The sequence below is a fragment of the Teleopsis dalmanni genome, chromosome X (assembly GCF_002237135.1).
Source record: "Teleopsis dalmanni isolate 2A chromosome X, ASM223713v2, whole genome shotgun sequence".
Taxonomy (NCBI): Eukaryota; Metazoa; Arthropoda; class Insecta; order Diptera; family Diopsidae; genus Teleopsis; species Teleopsis dalmanni.
The window spans coordinates 7,715,015-7,735,377 of NC_051848.1; the positions used below are offsets into that span (position 1 = coordinate 7,715,015).

At 28.9% G+C, this 20,363-nt stretch overlaps 3 protein-coding genes across 3 annotated transcripts; all 3 read right to left on the reverse strand.

The window, feature by feature from the left end:
- Nucleotides 1-495: 495 nt before the first annotated feature.
- LOC119687493 (RING-box protein 1b-like) lies at nt 496-840 on the reverse strand. The gene has a single exon (XM_038101831.1). The coding sequence runs from the start codon at nt 838-840 to the stop codon at nt 496-498; it is 345 nt and encodes a 114-aa protein (XP_037957759.1).
- Nucleotides 841-16,572: 15,732 nt separating this feature from the next.
- LOC119662701 (sentrin-specific protease 1-like) lies at nt 16,573-17,271 on the reverse strand. Its single transcript, XM_038072394.1, has one exon. It carries the CDS (start codon nt 17,230-17,232, stop codon nt 16,669-16,671), a length of 564 nt encoding a protein of 187 aa, XP_037928322.1. The 5' UTR covers nt 17,233-17,271; the 3' UTR covers nt 16,573-16,668.
- On the reverse strand, nt 17,232-20,176 carry LOC119687494. Its single transcript, XM_038101832.1, has 5 exons — nt 20,072-20,176; nt 19,280-19,567; nt 18,517-18,605; nt 17,620-18,001; nt 17,232-17,565 (listed from the first exon to the last, which is right to left on the reverse strand). Exons 2-5 carry the CDS (start codon nt 19,369-19,371, stop codon nt 17,232-17,234), a joined length of 897 nt encoding a protein of 298 aa, XP_037957760.1. The 5' UTR covers nt 19,372-19,567; nt 20,072-20,176.
- Nucleotides 20,177-20,363: the final 187 nt, after the last annotated feature.

Below are 20,363 nucleotides of genomic sequence, written 5' to 3' on the forward strand. Positions count from 1 at the left end.
TGAATATGCGGATGACTTCTGTTTGCTAACACATAACTTTTTCCTGATACAAGTATCGTTAACATCGCAAAGCGTGCACTGGCCGCTGGTCTGTCAATCAATATCAGCAAAAGCAAGTCTTCAATTCAAACTGTCTTGAATTCAAACTGCTCAACGAATTTCCAGCTAGATGGCGCCTACATCGAAGATGTACAAAGTTTGTGGTATCTGGGAAGCTACATTTCGAACAACGGCGGCAGTTGGCAAGACATTCAGCACAGGGTATCGAAAACGACGCAAGCGTTTAGAACCCTTAAGCCAGATTTTGGCTTTAAGCTTTTTTAAGCTTTAACTACGCTGATGCATAACACTCCTAATTTACTCAAAAAATTCATTGTAATATAATTTTTTTTTAATATAAATGCATAAGATTTATTGAACATTGAAGATGAAAAATTTATTTGTTGTTGTTTGTTGTCTAGCCTCACATCACAAAAATAATTATCGGTGATTTCTTTATTTTTGTTGGTATCCCTTCCATTCCAAAGAATCAAGTGGGCACACATTTTTAATGCCTATCCACTGATTTATGCAATGTACATGGTATGCATGATCGCAATTGCTGCTCCAACCAATGTCACAGTCGACGATTTCATCACCATTAATGTTGTTTACGATGCATTTAATGCATTTCGTTTCTAATGGTTCATGGCATATTGCGCAAAACTCTGAGGTGTTAGACCACGCTGCGACTAAATTTACCGACTTCAAAGAAAACATTTGGCCATTGTTGGTCTCACATCCAGAAACGTTTGAATCATTGCTAGACTCCTCATCTGATGACGATGATTCTTCTTCCATATTTGGATTAATCAATGTTTTTTTAATATTTTCCGACATTTTTTATATTTTTCTTTTAAGTTTTTAATACAACTAAAATTTTTTAATATGTCGTCTATCTGAACAGAATGACAAATATAAAAGAGAAATTATAATTCTTGACTCTTCATACACTCAATTACAGCTAGCTATCTTTTTCTTTCAAAATCACTTTTCAATTATTTTGTTTTGAATACGTAACGAATAAAGGATGCATTATGGTGTGAAGACACAATTAGTAGTAGCAGGATGGGTTCACAATTGTGTATTTATTAAACAGTATTTATAAGTAGATGAACCTTACCAGAAATATTGCACAGATTAGACTATATATAAAATTTTCTACTAAAATTTCTGGTATTCTAACATGAGTTCATAGTAAAATTGTGTGACCTTTTGTGCTTAAAATGCTAATAATTTATTTATGTGTGCAATTCTTATTTGTATCAAATGGGCTATATAGGTATCTAGTCACTATGTCATTTGTGACTAAATTATTATAGTCACTATGTCATTTATCCAAAAAATTAGAAATAATCAACTCAATTCTGTTATCTAACTTGAAGATTGAAGAGTGTTTTAAAACTTCGAAAAATTAGCTAAGCACTAATATGCTGTGTTTAGACCATCGTACTTAAATCTTTTTTTTTGGATAATCTCGATATAGGATTTAATGACATTTACCATACAAAAACCATGCGTTACTAGGCGTAATAATTAAACGGATAAGAAAAGCTTAAGTCTACACATACCTTAAACATATGGTTTAAAGATTGTATAATATAATATGATATGTGACATAATATAAGATGATATGTAATTAAATATATGATATAGTATAAAATGTGATATGTAATGCAACATAATATTATATGATATAATACAATATATTATATATAATGATGTGAAATATAATAAAATATGATATACAATACATATATGATTCAATTTGTTACTATGTGGATAAAATTAATAAATATAGACGTATGCTGCTTAGAATCATGCTTGCTATATCTTTCTTAGAAACTGCAAAAACTTAAAGCAATATTGTTGTCTCTTTCCAACTGTATTTATGAGTAAAGATTAAACGCAGTAGTTTACTCACTCCTTTTATGAATACGTAAGGAAGATAAGCGGAAAAACACATTCGCTTTAATTGTGGTTTTTTGAAGTGTAGCAGTATTTGTAGTTTTTTTTTTTTTTGTGAAGAAAATAGGGTTTTTATCCAATATAAATATTTTTTTTTACGTAAAATGAACAAAGCAACAAACAAAAAAATGAATACTGATAAGAAGAAAGCACAAAAACGGTGAAAAAAGTTGCCACGTCAAAGAGAAAGCTTATATTCATCGGTGGATGATACGAGAAAGTTAGTAGAATTAACCTAAATAAATATTATTATATTATTACAATATTACATTTCCGAGAAATGAAATTTTCATTTTCGGCATAACCCGAAAGTATTTCAACAAAGAACTATGATACTAGCCATTAACTGCAAAAACTTAAAGCAATATTGTTGTATCTTTCCAATAGCTATGGTGAAGATCAGGACATTAACAATTTTGGAAAATATAAAAAGTGGGAGTGGCAATGAAATATAAACAGAATATCGTAGATGATTTGAATGCAAATATAAATTGCTCAAAATAAATATTTTTTTTTACGTAAAATGAACAAAGCAACAAACAAAAAAATGAATACTGATAAGAAGAAAGCACAAAAACGGTGAAAAAAGTTGCCACGTCAAAGAGAAAGCTTATATTCATCGGTGGATGATACGAGAAAGTTAGTAGAATTAACCTAAATAAATATTATTATATTATTACAATATTACATTTCCGAGATTTATTCATATTTTGGTGTTAATATCATTTGTTATTATATAGCATGAATTACGAACTATAATTAAAGTTAAAGAATTTGAAATTGATGTGCGCCTGATTACACACCGAGGTACATGTTATTCCAAACATAATACTGTGAAAAAACGAAGTGGCTCATTAACACTGAGGAAACTGAATCAAGGTAATAACATACCGAAGCCATATGTAGTCGCAGATGAACACTGTTATGTTAAGCCTAACTGGAAGGAGGAACAGAAGGAAATAAGGCGCCAAAATTTGAGTTTACGCAGAGAGGATCATATTAATCCTGCTGGCTCAGGTAATTCTCTATAAAGAAACTTAAACAGTAAATAAAAAAATTGTATTATATTTATGTTAAAAATAAAAAATTCACCGGAGTTCTGTAGTATACGTTTCAGTGGATGATCGTGATCAAATTTATACTATGCATTCATATTATGTGTTCTCATCATACATTTTTATTATTTATTTTTATTATATATTTTTATTATATATTTTTATTATATATTTTTATTATATATTTTTATTATATATTTTTATTATATATTTTTATTATATTTTTTATTAATATATTTTTATTATATATTTTTTATTTATATATTTTTATGATATTTTATTATATATTTTTTATTATATATTTATTATATATTTTTATTATATATTTTTATTATAATATTTTAATTATATTTAATTATATATTTATTATTATATTTTTATATGTATTTATTATATGGGTTTTTTTTTATTTTAATATTAATATATTTTATTATATATTTTATTATATATTTTTATTATTTATGTTATATCACATAAACTTTCATTATATATTTTTATCATTTATTTTTATTATATATTTGTATATATATTATATTATATATTTTATATAATACTTTTTATTTATATGTATTTTTATTATATATTTTTATTATATATTTTTATTATATATTTTTATTATATATTTTTATTATATATTTTTATTATATATTTTTATTATATATTTCTATTATATATTTTTATTATTTATTTTTATCGCATACTTTTATTATATATTTTTATTATATATTTTTATTATATATTTTTATTATGTATTATTCTCTTGCTAAACTGTTAATCTCAATTCCCATGTGTTGAAGCAAAGCTTTTTATTCTACATAAAAGTAGCATTAAATATCATTCTGTACATTATTATTTTTAACTTTCATTGTTTTTCTTATAAATATAAGCTATAGTATGATTAAAAAAATTATGTATATTTAATATAACACCAAAGCATGTAACAAATAAACCGTTCAGTAGTCAAAATTAAAAATATATAAAATCTGTTACATTGAAAATATAATATAAATGCAATAATAATATATTACAACAAAAGTTACTATAAATAGAAACATTATTTAAAATACCTTATAATTTATCTGTTATCCTTAATCATTATCCTTGATTTAATCTATTTAAATTGATTCAAAAACTTTAATAGTTTAAATCAAATATCTGATTGAAAATTAGATGCACAAATTGGTGTGCATTATTTAAGTGATTTACATATCTCAAAATATTATTATTTATATTATTTATTCTTAATCAAATGATAATTTATTTATATTTTAAATTACAGCTGGCGTACCTCTGGTTCTAATCGAATTACCAAAAATTCATGATTGTCCTTCAGGTTCTTCATAATAATTCCCTTTGCCCGGATACATGCCCAATGTTTTCGAGGGAGTTCAAATAGTCGTTGGCAGTTTAAACAAATAATTTAACACGATTTTAATAAATTTAATTTTTTCAAATTTTTTTTTTCATATTATGTTTCGTTAATTACGTATTTTGAATTGTTTTTCAATAACGTTTTTAAATATCTTTTTTGTAAACATTTTTTTTTCAATATCGTAATATCGTAATAAAATTGTAATATCGGCCCCAACTATATATTTTTTTATGAGAATATTTAAATTAGGTGACGTTGATTTTATTGGTAGAATCATGGCTGTTATAATTTGATTTTGCACTAATATATTTCATGTAATAAATTCATGTGCCAATGTATGAAATTAAAACATTTTGGGAAATTGGAAATTAGGCCAAAGTTGGGAAATCAAATCTACTAATATTTTTCTTATAGAGGATAGTTTTTTAAAGTGTACTTTCAAGAATTTTTTAACGAGCAAACCAAGTGGAAAGTTCAAACAGATATTATTCAGTTGCTTTCCTGGAATCTGGAACCGTAGGAAAGCAAAAAAAAAAACTTTCCAGTACCCATTTTTGTATAAAAAACCTGAGTAATTTGTAGGTCTTCCAAATTGTTTGTTGCTTTTTTTATTACTACTTGCATTATAACTCGTTAAACTCATTTCTAATTGTACTTCAGCCTTTAAAATTCTAGCGTTACTTAAGCAAGCAAGCTAAATACCTTCTGCTTAATAAGTATCTGTTAAAGAACAGTATAATCCACTTGACTTGAAACCTATTTTTATATACATTACTTAACTTCACAGTTTTTTTTTTCTCATTAAAAAAGCGTTTGGTTACTTGGTGTTAGGAGTTACCAATAATGTCAGTATCAAGTTCTATGAAGCATAGTTCACAGCTTAATAATGAATTACTCTGATTATGGAACTCCAAATAAAAGTTCAGCGGAAATAGATTACATCGGAATTATAATAATTTTTTTTTGAAATTATAATTAACTAATTTGTTAATTAATTTGTTGCATATTTAAAATTTTAAATGACTATTTTTATTTTCCATTTATTTACGTTTTTTTTATACAGAACAATAAATTTTAACGAAATTAGTGTCGTTTCAATATTGCAGCAAATAATGAATTTATGGGGCCCCAAAGTGTTAACAAATTGTTTACACGTACAATAATTGCAACATAAATTATGAAATGAAATAATTTTGTGACATTTTCTTTACATAAAATAAAATTTATTGTTGCTACTCCGGGCATGGGAAAATTATTTAATTTCAAGTTTATCACGTATATGCGGTTTTTTTCAACGAATTTTTAGTTTTTATTAATGTTTTTGTAGTTGACACGACTAACAAACCTGAAATGTGGGAATGCATATCCGTTCGATGTGATTCGTGGTTTCTATTACTAAATATTTGAAGTGGCTTTTAAGGATGCATTAAAAATGCATAAGGAACGAGGCAAATGCATAAATATACAAAGTATAGTTTCAAATATTATACGCTCCTTTTGTGACTTCAAGTATTTATTTATTATTATTAGGGAATGTGACACTGCGATAGTCGGGTCTATTGTGCCCCCTTCTCGGTTTAGAGTAAATCTCTAAGCCATGTTGCAACAATAAAAAGTAGCTTAGAACCTACTTTACAGAGTTTTATTGCCTCTTCCGTAAGAATGTACATTCCCATGAGCATATTCCGTATGTGCATTAGCGCAGGACATTCTAACAACACATATGTGGCCGACCCTCATTCTCTTCACAGTCAAGTAAGATGACTGTATCTTTACTTTACAGTGCCCTGTTAGGACTTCAAGTTTGCATTTCGTTCCAGTACAGCAAGTCCTTCAAAAATGACTTTGATGATTGTAAGGTATTATAAAACCGGTTTCATTTAGAGAAATAAGTCTATATGCTGTCATATATAACATCGTTTCGGTTAGCGAGTTTTTGATGTATTGTAGTATATCTTTGGTCACATACTTGGCATGTGAAGAAGCGCAACAGAAAAGTAGTTGGATTATTTTGTTTTGCGCTAATGAAATTCTTAAAATTTCAAAATTCTAAAAATTTAACAATTAAAAGTAAAAATATGTTTAATTAATTCAATTATTATACAGCTGATTTATGATTTCATTCTAATATAAACACAGCAAGTGAATTTGTTAATAAAACTTTCACAGCAAAGTAACTCCAGAACTCCAGAAAAATGTGCGAACATAAAAAGTTAAGTACGGCTTTGGGTTTTTTGGTCAAGGTGCGCTGACTTTGAGCTTCAAATTTGGCAGGGCACGAGTTCGATTCCTGGTACTTGCAATCTCAAAAAATTATTTACGAATGATTAAACGCAAGTATTATTTCTAAGACCACTGATGATGGGTATTTGGCAATATTCGAAACATGGTCAGCCAAAAATTCAGTTAATTAAAATAATATAAAATGAATTTTTGTTGTTGTAGTTCACTATTATTTAATCGTCAGTTGTTATTAACTTCGACAAAAAAGTGTTGCTCTTCTATGGTCAGGCTTTGGTTACGTTAAAGCCAACTTTTTTTGTTAGTTCACATATATGGCAACCGCTAATAGTTTTCATTAACCATGAAGAATTTTATGGAATTATATTATAATTTAAAGATTCACTGTTTGTAACTGTCGTCTGGTGCACTAAAGTCTTCTACAAAGTCTTCGCGAATTTCACATATTAATATAACATATACTGTGCACAGGGCGAGGGACCTATTAGTCTATTTCCTTATTCTTAGTTAACATTAAAATGAGTTTTGGTGTTAACTCACAAATAAATAAATAAATATACTAGGGACCTGAGCATGATAGTCTCGTACATGATTTAGTAGTCAATACGGATATAAGTGAATATAATTTAAATATTACGAATAATTGAAAATGCTTTTATATGAGTATCTTGGCATCTTTTCATTTGCATACATGAAAGACGAAATCATCAAAAAGTTGCTTCTGTTTTTAATGCAATCCTCCAAGTATACAAAATTCGCTGGCAAATGGCACCGAGCAAATGTATTCACTTTAGCATGACAGTTGATGCCGAATGCATTTAACTGATTATTCAGTATTGCAGCTCATTACGTACGCATTATCTGATTGATTTTTGCACTATTCGTACTATTTGCCAAAAGCAAGTGGTAAACGTCTGTAAAGCAATCACGTTTCGTCCTTTTTTTGTTAAATTTCTGGCAGTTCCTGGCAGTTGCGCTGCCATTTTTAGGCACGTTACAAAAACTTGGGCTACGTTTATCGTATCGCAAAATGACACGGAAAGAATCAATGTTGCAAAGTTGGCACCTGACAGCTCCATTATGGATGCAAAAAATATGCAAATAAACTAAGCGAGCTTCTGACTGCGGTTAGCACACAATATTTCTGCGCGTTCCTTGACGACATACAAACTGTGTTGATGGCTCTTGGTCGTTGGGGTGGTATGAATAATTTGCCATTAAAAGCTTTAAATGCTGCTTGTTTTATAATTTGTGGTTCTGCTTTCGTCAGCACTGAGCATTGAGTAGTGCACGTAATCGAAAATGTCAATTATACTACTTTATGCTTTCGAGGTCCTGGAGGCGACAGCTGAAATTGTGGCAAAATTACAATTTTGTCTAGTTAATGTTGCACTGTCAAACAAAAAATTTTCATTTCATTAGTTCGTTTCATTTGAAACGATTTAAATGGTTAAGTGATGGAAGAGTGTTATTACATTATTGTGAGTAAATTTCCTTTTTAACAGGAGGTGGTGTTTCCTGATTTCAATTTCAATTAGTCTACAATTTCAATATTGTGATTATTACCTTCTCAATGACTTATCATTGATACCACAACTCTACGGAATATGCATATACTATGTGAAAAAAAAAAGATTTGTAAAGATTTGAAGATTAGCGAATCTTTAGTTTGGACTTTACTATGGAGAGTATTAACTTTTTAACATCCATATTAAAATATTGCATTAAGACGTATATCACAAATATCTATTGTATAAATATAGATATTTTATATCTATTGTATATCATATGAAAGACAAAACACAGAAATTGTTTGATTCTATGGATGTTCACAATAATTCAGAATTGCAGCTCCTTAAATCAAATGCGCTATATGCTCCGTCAGAAAGATCTGCTGGGCTTGAAACTATACTTTTGTAAATTCACTTGAATAACTTATTATGAGAATTCAACGAAGATATTGTTACACTGAATCACCCAATTGATCACAGATACTATGGGTAGTTAATATATCATTTACTTTAATACCGTAACATTTAAACCCTTGTGTAAAGAGATGCTATTTGAAATTGTATTAATAGTAATATAGGGTCAATGTGGTGAATTTTTAATTAAATGACTTCATTAATTACCACACATCAAAAAAATTTCTTGAGATTCTATTTATCAAAATTTTATCTTAGTATTATCAAAAAAGCAAGGTGTTTAACATTCTAAAGTTTTAATCTAACAAAGCAACACATTTACCAAGAGAATAAAAAAAAATGTGGATTCAAAGTGGAGTGCTCATAATCGATCAATGCTGCAATGTGTCGGAAATATTTTAGTAATATGAAATCTTAATAAAGCTCTTATAAATTATAGTTTGTTGGTTATTTGCAGTGGCAGGTCAGTAGATAGCTTTCTAGTGGTCTCAATTAGCGATTTTTCACTATTTTGCCACCACTTACGACGTGAAAGAACAGACTAAATCCATTCCGTCGAATTCAGATAATTAAATAATCATTACCGATGAGAAGACTACCAAGCTTTCGAAGAAGAACTTTCCTAAAAACTTGTTTTTTCTGCACGCCAGAGACTAGAATTTATAGAAAAAATGTTTAAAAATTTCTTTTTCCAGCAAGTTTTCATAACTTTTACAAGAAGTATTTAAATAAATGCGTGGTTTATCTGCGTTGTTTTCTATACATCAGTGACCAGAGAGATACTGCAGTACTGCAGTGAAGCTTGCAGTATTAACTCGGTTCTTTTTGATGAGTTCCCTAGTTCTAGTCTTGTTGTAAGAAGGTTATTTTAGCGGGAAAGTTATACATGACCTAAGTGTTTTCCATTTATTATTGGCAAGCTGGAGAAAATTGAGGTAAAGACAATCTTAACAATCTCCAGGAGAACATTAACCGTTACCCCTTGAGATATACCTTAGAAAGTACCTAGATGGATCAAATCATCTGCCCGCTTTGGGGCATAGGAACATTCTGCCCATGTTGTTCCCAGTTCAGATCACCTGAAATTACTTGACATTGTTTAAGTTTTGAAATTTACACGAAACAACAAAATAATTATTGTCTTACGCGAAATTTAAGAACATTACCGTTCAGCACATTTATTTATACAATAAAAAAGACTCTTTATAAAGAAGTGTGCTGATTTGTCATATACCATTCATACGTGGAACACAAAGATTGTTTTGAAATCTAAAACAAGTATTTATATGAATGAAGTATAATCAATTCTTCTGTTTATGATGTTAGGTCTTTTTGTACTCAATGTATAGTAACATTTATTCTAATTTTAGCGTTATTCACACAACAAGCTCGTATGACTTCTAATGTGTCTACAAATTGAAGTATTAATCTTTCAAATTCATTTAAGGCTAAATAACATTTGCGAAAGGAGTTACTCCCTACTAACGCTTGATGTAAATGAGCCATCAATTACAGGTTCAAATGCTCGAAAACGTAACACAAACATAAAATGCATTGGCACACGTAAACACTAATTGAAACAGGCACAGAGACAGGCAGTTATTTTTTGGCAGGCAGGCATAAATAATAATTGGAAATTTATGCTTAACAGCACATGAAATAAAAGGAAAACATACGCAACATGGAAGTTATTTGTCTGATCGCAGACACCCATGTTCCCAGTCTTATACATTGGCACCCGTACGTACGAAATGTGCGTACGAAAAAAAACGCACGCCAGAGCACAACACGGCGTATGAGTGTTTTTTTGCTTTTTTTTCTGCTTGAAGTTAGCAAAGCATTTTTCGATTATTTATTTTTAATAACAAATAAAAAGAGAAACCAAAAAAAAAGAGGAAACGTTAACAATTTGAATAATGTGTCAGCCAGTGTGTAAATTTTTGTTTTCATTTTGCACTTTGTTTTGTTTTTGTTTTTGTTTCTGTTTCTTCTTCAGCTTCTGTTTTGTTGTTATATTTTTAGCAGCAATAAATTAATGATTTCAGTTTCCGTTTGCGTATTCAAATTCCTGCTCGGCTTTCATCATTTGACATCCGTGAGCGTTAATGGAGCATGTTAAATGCGCGATTGTTTGGCAGAGACAGAAGTTTGATTGCTTCCTGGCGTAGGTCTGTGTCAATTGCAAAACATACACAAACTAACTTTTGTGTTTTGTGTATTTTAAATAAAAACACAACACAAACTTCAGCAAGGACAAGCACCCAACCATACTAATCAACAGTCACACGCACAACATCACTGCACCACGACACCACTACACCCATCCATCTCAACACCCCAATACTCCAACACCCCAATACCACTACACCCATTATCGTCTTTATGCATATTGATAAAAATCATTTCAGTTTTATATTTTAACAAATTTTTTCTTGCCTACAATTTTTCCCCTCGTTGTTGTTTTTGTTAAAGTTATTATCCTTGAACACAATCGAAATGTGTCGAAATAAATTGGTACATGGCATATGATGACGATGACGATGACGACGACGACGACGATGAGAACGGCGATGATGATGCTGTTGATGATGATGATGATGATTTGATGGGTAGTAACGGTGGTGACTGCGGTAGCTATTGGCACGCTTGGGTGCGATTATGCGTGTCTATATTGCGTACTATTGAGCGGGAGTACCGGCGATATATAATTTTGACTTCGTTTTATTTATCTTCATAAACAGAATATCTGCGTATTTCTTATTTTTTATTGAATTTCGTTTAAATGACAAGGTTATTCCCTCAATGCAAACATTGTTGACTTCCATATAAATCGATTTATATTATCTTTATACATTTGTATAACATTCTATATAGAAGTCTGTACGTACATAGTATGCGGAATATATAAATTCAAGGTAACATTTTAAAATCTTGGATTATGTTGTGCGGCGTCAAAGTCATATTTCATTACTTTTATGATATTCCGTAAAAGGAAAATATAATAAAAATCTAAACAAGAGACGCAACACTTGAAAACAGCATAAGTATCTTCTTGTTAGAAGGGAAGTGCATTGGTATAAATAAAAATATATCAATTTTTGATTACATATTTCAGACAAAAAAACAAAAAATAAATAAATCAATCTCAAGCTGTCGTTAAGTGAAAGGAAGTCAAAAATGGAAAATCAAATCAATATTGTAAGTAGCAAATAATTGTCAATATTAATAAAATATACCAAAGTTAAAAATTTTATATACAAAATGCTTCACTTACGAATACTGCAAATAATATTAGTAGAAATAATTTAGCACAGAAAACGAAGTAAATAATGCAGTTTAGTCGAGCTAAAGTTAGATTAGGTGGAAGAAGCATATGTACAATACTGTATGAGGTAAATTCAGAAATACAGTTATGGGGGCATATGCAATGTGATGTTTTGAGAAAAGTCAAAATAACGGTTTTTTGCAAATAACTCGAAAACGTTACACAGGAAAAGAAAATATATATAGGTCTCGTCTTTGCCACACAAAACTTTTAATTATTTGTAAACTAGTGTAATCCAAGAATTAACTTGATTACAAACAATTTTTTTCAACATTTCCTCATTAATACTACACCTTCCCGATAGGCACAGATTAATAGTCAGAAAAATTGCACAATAATTTCTTTACTTTTGCTAGATTAGAAGTGATGAACTTGGAGTAAGTCAAATTTATAATTAAAATTTTAATAAAATAAAACAAGTGTTGATGTTTGTGCAGTGTACCCAGAAGGTCTATTTGCAAACATTATGGAACTATTAACGGATTGTGAATTTTTCGGAATTTGTATTAATACATAAGCTTAAGAAATCCAGTTGTTTGGTAACACTATAAAGACCTACAAATTATATAAAAAAGGAATACCTAATGTATTATTAATTTTTCATAATATATATAGTAAAATTGAACATGATTAACATAACCTTTTCATATTATAACTTAAAACAAAACCTGTATTGGGAATCGCCTATAAGTATTAAATAAAATGATTAATTATACTAAGTCTTTAAAGTAAAATATATATATACAATAATAATAGGTCACAATTTTTGGTGTATTTAAAAGTGCTGCAGTAGCACTTTTTACAATTTTCTGGAAATAAGTATATAAATGCAGGCGTGTATCATATTTAAATCGAATTTAAAGCATTATTTTTAATATAATCATAGCTTTTTGTTATAGATCAAAACCCCATCCTTCCTTGGTATAAAAAATTTAAAAATTAAGAAGTATTTTTTTTGGATATATTAGCTGGATTAAGAGTTGTATAGAAAGTATCAGTAATGATATTTTATATATTCTCAAGTGTAATGAATCATAGAGTAATTTTTCATGTTTTTCTAGTTAAGAACTCACATTTTTAATTTAATTAATTTTAATTAATTTAATTAATTTTAATTTTAATAAATGTACTATCCACATACTGCCGTCAGTATTTAATGTGTAAGATTTATTGGCAGTTAACACATAATTTGTTTTCGATATGTCACTTGACAATTTTTCAAGTTCCCATTGCGTCCAAAATAATCGAAGTGCGAAAAATTCAACTTAATTCAGAAAACCTTATGTGCATAAAAAAATGATCAATATTTTTCAAATTACAGTCAAACTTCGATAACTCGTGGTCTGATTCTACAAAGAAAAGGTTCGACTTATGGACACGTCGAGTTAGAGAATTTTTTATTTATTTTTTTTTATCAATCAAATAAAGCACAACAGTTAAAGTGAAGTAAAATATTCAGAAATCAGGGTTTGGGACTTCAGGATTTTTTTCTTATTTTCAATAAAAAGAGATTCCACTCTATTCATACTAATATAGTGATCATCACTTGTAATATCATTCGATGCAAATATAAATTCTGAATTTCAAATGAGTCTTATATTTTCTCATCCCCTCATCATTACTTTCCATTGCGTTTAGAATTGTTTTCAATACTATCGTCAACTGTAGGAGAGCTTGATGTACAAATTTCATTGTCAAATTCAATTTAATCGTTAAGAGTAGCATGGGAAGTTATTTTATTTACTTTAAACTACGCTGCCAGCGACTGGCATTTGCACAAAGAAGCAATATAAGAAAGGAAAAAATTAAACATTTGACTACAGAAGATGATTATTTGGCGATCTTTGAAACAGCTTTTTTGTCAGTCCAAAAGATCACTTAATAATATATATAATTTTAATTTTGAGAATTTTCTCGCCATTATCACCTTTTTAATTCGAACACTTTGATATTAAATTTCGATTCCTGGTACCTACAGTCTTAAAAAATTATTTACGAATAATTAAATACAAGAATTATTTCCAAGTCCACTGATGATGGGTATTTGGCAATACTCGAAATAGATGTATGGTCAGCAAAAATTCAATTTATTAAAATAATATAAAAATGAATTTTTGTTGTTGTAGTTCAATACTTTTCGGAAACTTTTTACTTACCCACGTCAATAAGCAGCAAGTGTAATCCATTTGAAATTAACAGATAAACCATATAATAGAGACCCTTATGCATTATGTGAGTAAGTACCAATAAACATGGGAAAAAATTCTGAACAATAGCTCATTATTTGCTGTGCTCATGATCGACTTTTGTCATGACAATTTTTCATTAAATTCAGCAAGCAAATAAAGACTTCAACCACGCAATTTTCATATTCATGCCGGAATATCACCCAAAAATTCATACAATTTTATTGGCACAAAATTCATAGGACGCACTCGTATCCATAAATAGATTCGATATTGACAATTTTCGTTGTTATTTTCATATTTCATATTTCATGCTTCATATTTTCGGATGATGATATGCCAAGTTGTGTGCTACTTGAGAACCATATCACATTAACCGCTTGTTAACATAAATTGAAAGTGCTTAATAAGTAATCACAGTTGCCTTGATGTGATTTCCTTTTTCGAGTACAGAAATTATTGCCAAGGCAGTGCGTTTGCACATTTTGTATGGAAACATGAGGAAATGGTTTCATCAACTTAAATATTGTGATTTTTTTTTTGTTTTTTTTTTGTTAATTTAGATTTTTAAAGAATTCATAAATTTTGTGGTATCATTTCTTAAAGACTTGATTTTATTATTGGAAGCAGTTGAAGTAATTTGTGGAATGAAATTCACTTTTGAACGAAATTGGGTATTAGAGAATTCAAGAAATAATACTCATAATATATTTAATTATTGAATACAAGATTTTAACTAATCCAAAAACCATTAAATGAACTTCAACCGAAATCAATTTTTTTATATATTGTATACACGTAAAGGATGTGCCAATTATACGAGTACTTTGTGTAAAATGAGTTCCTCACTACACCAGAATTAAAATTTCAAGACTTCTTCCGTCTTTTGATAACACTTCTGTGAAAATTTAAATCAACATTAATTTGAGCATACAAAATGAATAAAATATGAATGTCAAAGTGAAGTTAGACAGCAAAGACCTTCAGACTTGCGCCCGCATTGATTTGATTCAACCCTTAGAGTTCGGGGGTAACACTTTTGTTAAAGAAATTACAAATGAAATTTTTCTTAATGCCAGCTTCCTTCTATATTCCTTCCTGAATAAAACATTTCAGTGTTGAGGGAAAATCGCTTTGAGTTGCAGAGAAGTTGCCAAAAAATAATGAGCCTTAAATTCATTTGACAAACCATCACAACAACAACAACAACAACAATCATAACAACACTTGGGTAAATGTCATTTAAACTTGGGATGAGATAAATTAAAATTTTTTACATTTCAGTGACTTCTGCTCATTTGTTGTTTGTGTATTTGTGCAACTTAAGTGTTGCTTTTTTAAGATTTTAATCTAATTAAAAGCCAAATTAACTTCATAACACATTATGATGTTTTATGAGAAATTCTCTTTATTACCAATTTGAAATAGAACGCCTATTTTCCGATCTGAACATTTCTAAGAACGTCAAATAGGGAGAATAATTATAAAAAAAATACATAAATGAAAATTTTGTGTTATTTTAACATTAACATTTAATTAATATATAATTAACAATAATTTAGAATAAGGGTTAGCTTTTCATATGTCTCCGGCTTAAATATTCTTAGACAGGTAGTTATTATTACAAATCAATTATTCTTTCTTTTACTTATTTTATTTTCTAACAATATACATACGAGTATAAAAAAAAAATTTCTTTTTATTGAAAATAATTATAAACAGAGAAGTCTCTCACAGTAGTGAACTATAATAACAAAAATTATTTTACATTATTTTAATTAATTCCACTTTTAGCTGACCATACAGCTGTTCCGAGTACTACAATATTGTTTATTATGTCTAATAAAATGGTTGGAGCTTACATTTAATATATTTTTATTCTTTAACAATCTTGTAAAATCATATTCTATACTTTTAAGACGATGTAGTGTTGTTGATGTAGTTTTTGAACATTACTTATCAAGATCGTCTTCAAGGCTTGTACTACTACTTTTATTCACTACATCATTTGAATACACATAATATATATTTTTTTTTAATTTTTAAAATGCAAACTTTAAAATAAATCTTAACCAGTTTGCAATTGATAATATCAAACATATCTATGCTATTTGTAATACCATAACTTAATCACAAAGAGTATGAATGTGTGATTATCATGTGTAAATTATATGAAAATATAATTTATTTTTAAAATTTAGTTATTCCGGAACTTTTTAATTAACCATTTTAATGATTTTTAATTTTATGTATGTATAACTATCATATCAATAAATAGTTATCAATAAATTGACAAAAATTTTTATTATTGTCTTTTCATTACTATTTGAACTAACTTATAAAGCAAAAAAAAATTAATATGTATTTTATTACTTTTTCCCTTTTCTTCTGTTCTATTTTTTTTCATTAATTGTAAATATTTGAAATAACTCAACGATAATTTAAAATTAAAGATTTCCGGATTACAGTTTTTTCAACTAAGTGATATAAGTAATTAAAGGTGACTTTAAACAGTTTCTTATATTATTAATGTGAATGGTTATATATCTAGGGAAATTTACTGCAAGAGCTCTCCTCCCACAATTTCAACAATCATTTTTTGACGAAAATATTCCATATGCTCTTGGCTAAAGGTGATTGCCTTATCACGCGTAATGTACTCGGCGAACATGCAGCTGAAAACACCGCAGTCGGTAGAATTCATTTGTCGCGGCACATCGTTTACTGATTCAATAAGGAATCCAGAGGTATCAAACGCAATTTTTTTTTTATCGAGCGACTCTTCCTTAAGGTACTCCTCCAATGCACTTAACACTTTTGGATTAGGTATTCCCATTGAATCATAATACTTTATAGACTTATTCTTAAGGTGAATTATAGCCATACACCAATGAACACCGCTTACATGGACGGGAACAACTATTATGTCTTTTTCTAAGATGTCCACTTTAAGCGTCCATCGTCTGACACCAATAAAGCCGTGTTTTAATAGGCGAGGAATAAAAAATGTGTTCATGCTGTAGATTTTTAGAACGGGCACATTATTCTTTTTTTCACTGCGCTCCATCAATAAATTCATGTAAAAATTGATTACCTCATCATTCACCCACCTGTCGGTCATTAAGGTGCGCAAGTCTCTAGTTGTAACGTTAAGATTGAATTTGTTAATATGCACCTAAAATTTCGGTATTGAAATGATATAAAGCTAAATAAGTTTATTGAATATACCTGATCTGGTGGTGATTCCAAAACTCGCTTAATCAGTTCGTGGTGCTGATCATTCAATTCAAACATTTTGTTTTCATCAATGACAATTTTTTCCTCAACTGTTGACTTAACTTCGTTGTCCTTTTTTTTCCAATAGGTGATGTCAAAATCTTTTAACCAATCTTTGTTAAGGTAGCATGAAAGTCCAAAACGCTCCATTAGCGATTTAACTGGTGTAACCTTTGGCCTGTAATGAACCATATGAAAATTTATGTGAGATGAGATATTAATAGCTTCTTACAATTCCATTTCATCTGCAGAGCTATTATCATTCAAACAAATTTCATCAACTTCCTTTATTTCATTGCTTTGTGATATAACCGCTTGTTCAGACTTTGTTAGTACTTTGCATTCATCACTGCCTTCATCAAGATCTACTGAACAATCTGAAAGTGGAGCGTTGTAGTGTGCTGTAGTGTTGACTCTCTCCGAACAGAGACTATGTTGTGGTGCTTTTTGAGAACTACAATTAACATTCTTCGATGTAGATGGCGCATACTGTGATGTATCGCAATTAATTGCTAACGTCTGCAGTAATTCCGCATATTTTTCACGGTGATTAAATGATGATGACGGCAGGGGAGAGACCGTTTCAGTATTTGTTGACAAATCCTGTTCAATGCCTGCTAATAAGTGAAATAATTTAAGTACTTTAAATATGGTTTTTTTTTAATGTTTGTAGAATTGGTATGGTTTGCAAAAGCGTGATTAAAAGAACTATTATGGTCCAAACGTTTGCGTGTATTCATAGCACTATAAATTAGTGTTTGAGAATAGATGGGTCTTTGAACTGTATTTAATTACGCTAATCCTAATGGAGCCATTTCAAATAATGACAAAGATTGGTTTGGTAAACATTTTCGTTCTTCTTCTAATAGGTTTTTTATATTACAATTTTGTGTATATTTGACAACTTTGTGAGGCATAGGCTGAGGAGTAAAAAGTATAGAATTCTTTTTTTATTAACATATCAAATGTTTGCTATAGCAACCGCTGGGACATTTCACTGCGTTGAGTAATGGACAACTTTTGAAAAATTTGAAAACTTTTTTTTTATTAGATCTCAATTCAATATAATTTGTGGTAACATGATGAATGAAAGAATAGATTATTGTTACATTTTATAAATGCTACTCACCGTCAGATGTATCACTCACAAATTCTGAATTTGTATTATTAACCATCCTATATTTCACGAGACTAGCACCTGTGACTGGACTGTCTGAGCTGAAAAGGAAACCACAAAACTATTTTATTATATCGAAATATGTAGGGTTTAAATGATTAATATTTCTACAAAAAATTGAAACTGTAACGGCCATTATTTTGCTTATAAATTAATTTTTAACAACATTATTTGATTATAAATTGAATAGTCGCACTTTCTCATAAACAATTTCATCTCTACATTTAATTAATTTTTTTCTTATCGGAATTAAAATATAGCCAACTTTATTTATGGCGTTTTGGATTAGTAAATCTGCGGTAATGTTTTCAATCGAGATGCTCTTTTAATGCAATTTTAGTGTACCTTCATTTTCAATTATTAAATCCGGAACAAAATGTACAACACTCGAGATACTTTTATAAAACTCTAGATATTTTGCTAGAGTATCTAGATTGTTTTATATGCTTTTGATTCGATATAAGTGATTTGACTCGATATATGTATTTATGAAAAATATAAATGTCTACTAATACTACTACAAATATGTTAGATTACTCTAAAAATTTTGGATTGGGCAAAAAAATTTAACAGATTTACCAATCATAATGCCATTAGATTTATTTATATTTATAAAATATTAACTTTTATGTAGAAATAATATACTTTAATGATTAAAATTCCACTTTATAATTATATATACTTTAATGATTTAATACTTCATAAGAATACTTACCTACGCTTACGTGATCTATCCAGATCATCATTATTATTGCTCAAACCACTTCCGAAAAACTTCTTGAGTTTATTAAAAATATTAAGAGCCATTTGGACACTTTCACCGTATTTATAAACACGTTTGTCTAAAATATCTATTTATATTTCAGTTACTGTAGCCACTAACTACACTGCCGTTCCAGCTGACTTCGCTACAAGATTAAAGATCCGGTAATTGGCGGACTTCACGTTTGTCTACTACTTTGGAAAAAAATTCGTAGTGAGACTGTAGCGTTTGTTCAATTTTCTAAAAAATTAAATGGTTTTATCATATTTTTTCGATATTTAATTATTAAGAAAATAAAAGTTTAATTTTATCTTTTGCGCAGCACCTATTAAATTTTTATTTTAGAATGGTTCAAAATTAAATTATAATAGTCTGAAAACCCGTTTTGATGTCGCTTTAAAAACCGCGACGCGGTGAAAATTGCAGGCGACGCTCCTCCATTTCTTACATTCCGTACATCAATTAAATCAATATATCTATCTTCTTTTTCTGAGAAAGTAATATTTGCATTTATGTTCAAATCCTAATTAGATAAATCCTCTAAGAAGCTTTTATTATTTATACTTAATACTGAAATACCGCCGTCAGTTTGCTTAGTTAAATGAAATTCATCAACCGCAAAATCCCGCCATTTTTTTTTTTTTGGTTTATTTTTTGCACGTATGAAATATGATTTTCTTAACACGATAATTCAATAAAGATTTCACTAGAAATAATCGAAATATTGTTATAAAGCATACTTACGCCTTTATAAGTACCAATTTCAATCAGATTGTACAAAATTGTATATTTATAGAATAAAATAACTATTAAACCTTTCAACGTCTTCAAACTTCAACTACACTCAACAAATGACTTTCCAATAAGAAAGAGTCGCCGAAACGATTGCTGACTTTTGTATTTCTCGAATCAAAAGTTGTCAGCACTGTTTCGATAATTCTAAAAATCGAATGTCTGGTTCAAAGAAGATAAAGAAAAGAAACTAAGAGTTACACGAAAAATTGTGTATGAAGTTTTTTGGATTATTCAAATAATA

Bases quoted from the DNA above. Each gene is read 5' to 3' on its own strand.
- LOC119687493 (XM_038101831.1), bottom strand. From the start codon at position 840: ATGGAAGAAGAATCATCGTCATCAGATGAGGAGTCTAGCAATGATTCA.
- LOC119662701 (XM_038072394.1), bottom strand. From the start codon at position 17,232: ATGACCGACAGGTGGGTGAATGATGAGGTAATCAATTTTTACATGAAT.
- LOC119687494 (XM_038101832.1), bottom strand. From the start codon at position 19,371: ATGGCTCTTAATATTTTTAATAAACTCAAGAAGTTTTTCGGAAGTGGT. The intron at 18,606-19,279 runs GTAAGTATTCTT...TTTCCTTTTCAG, and splicing joins GATAGATCACGTAAGCGTAG to CTCAGACAGTCCAGTCACAG. The intron at 17,566-17,619 runs GTAAGAAGCTAT...GGTTCATTACAG, and splicing joins TCTGCAGATGAAATGGAATT to GCCAAAGGTTACACCAGTTA.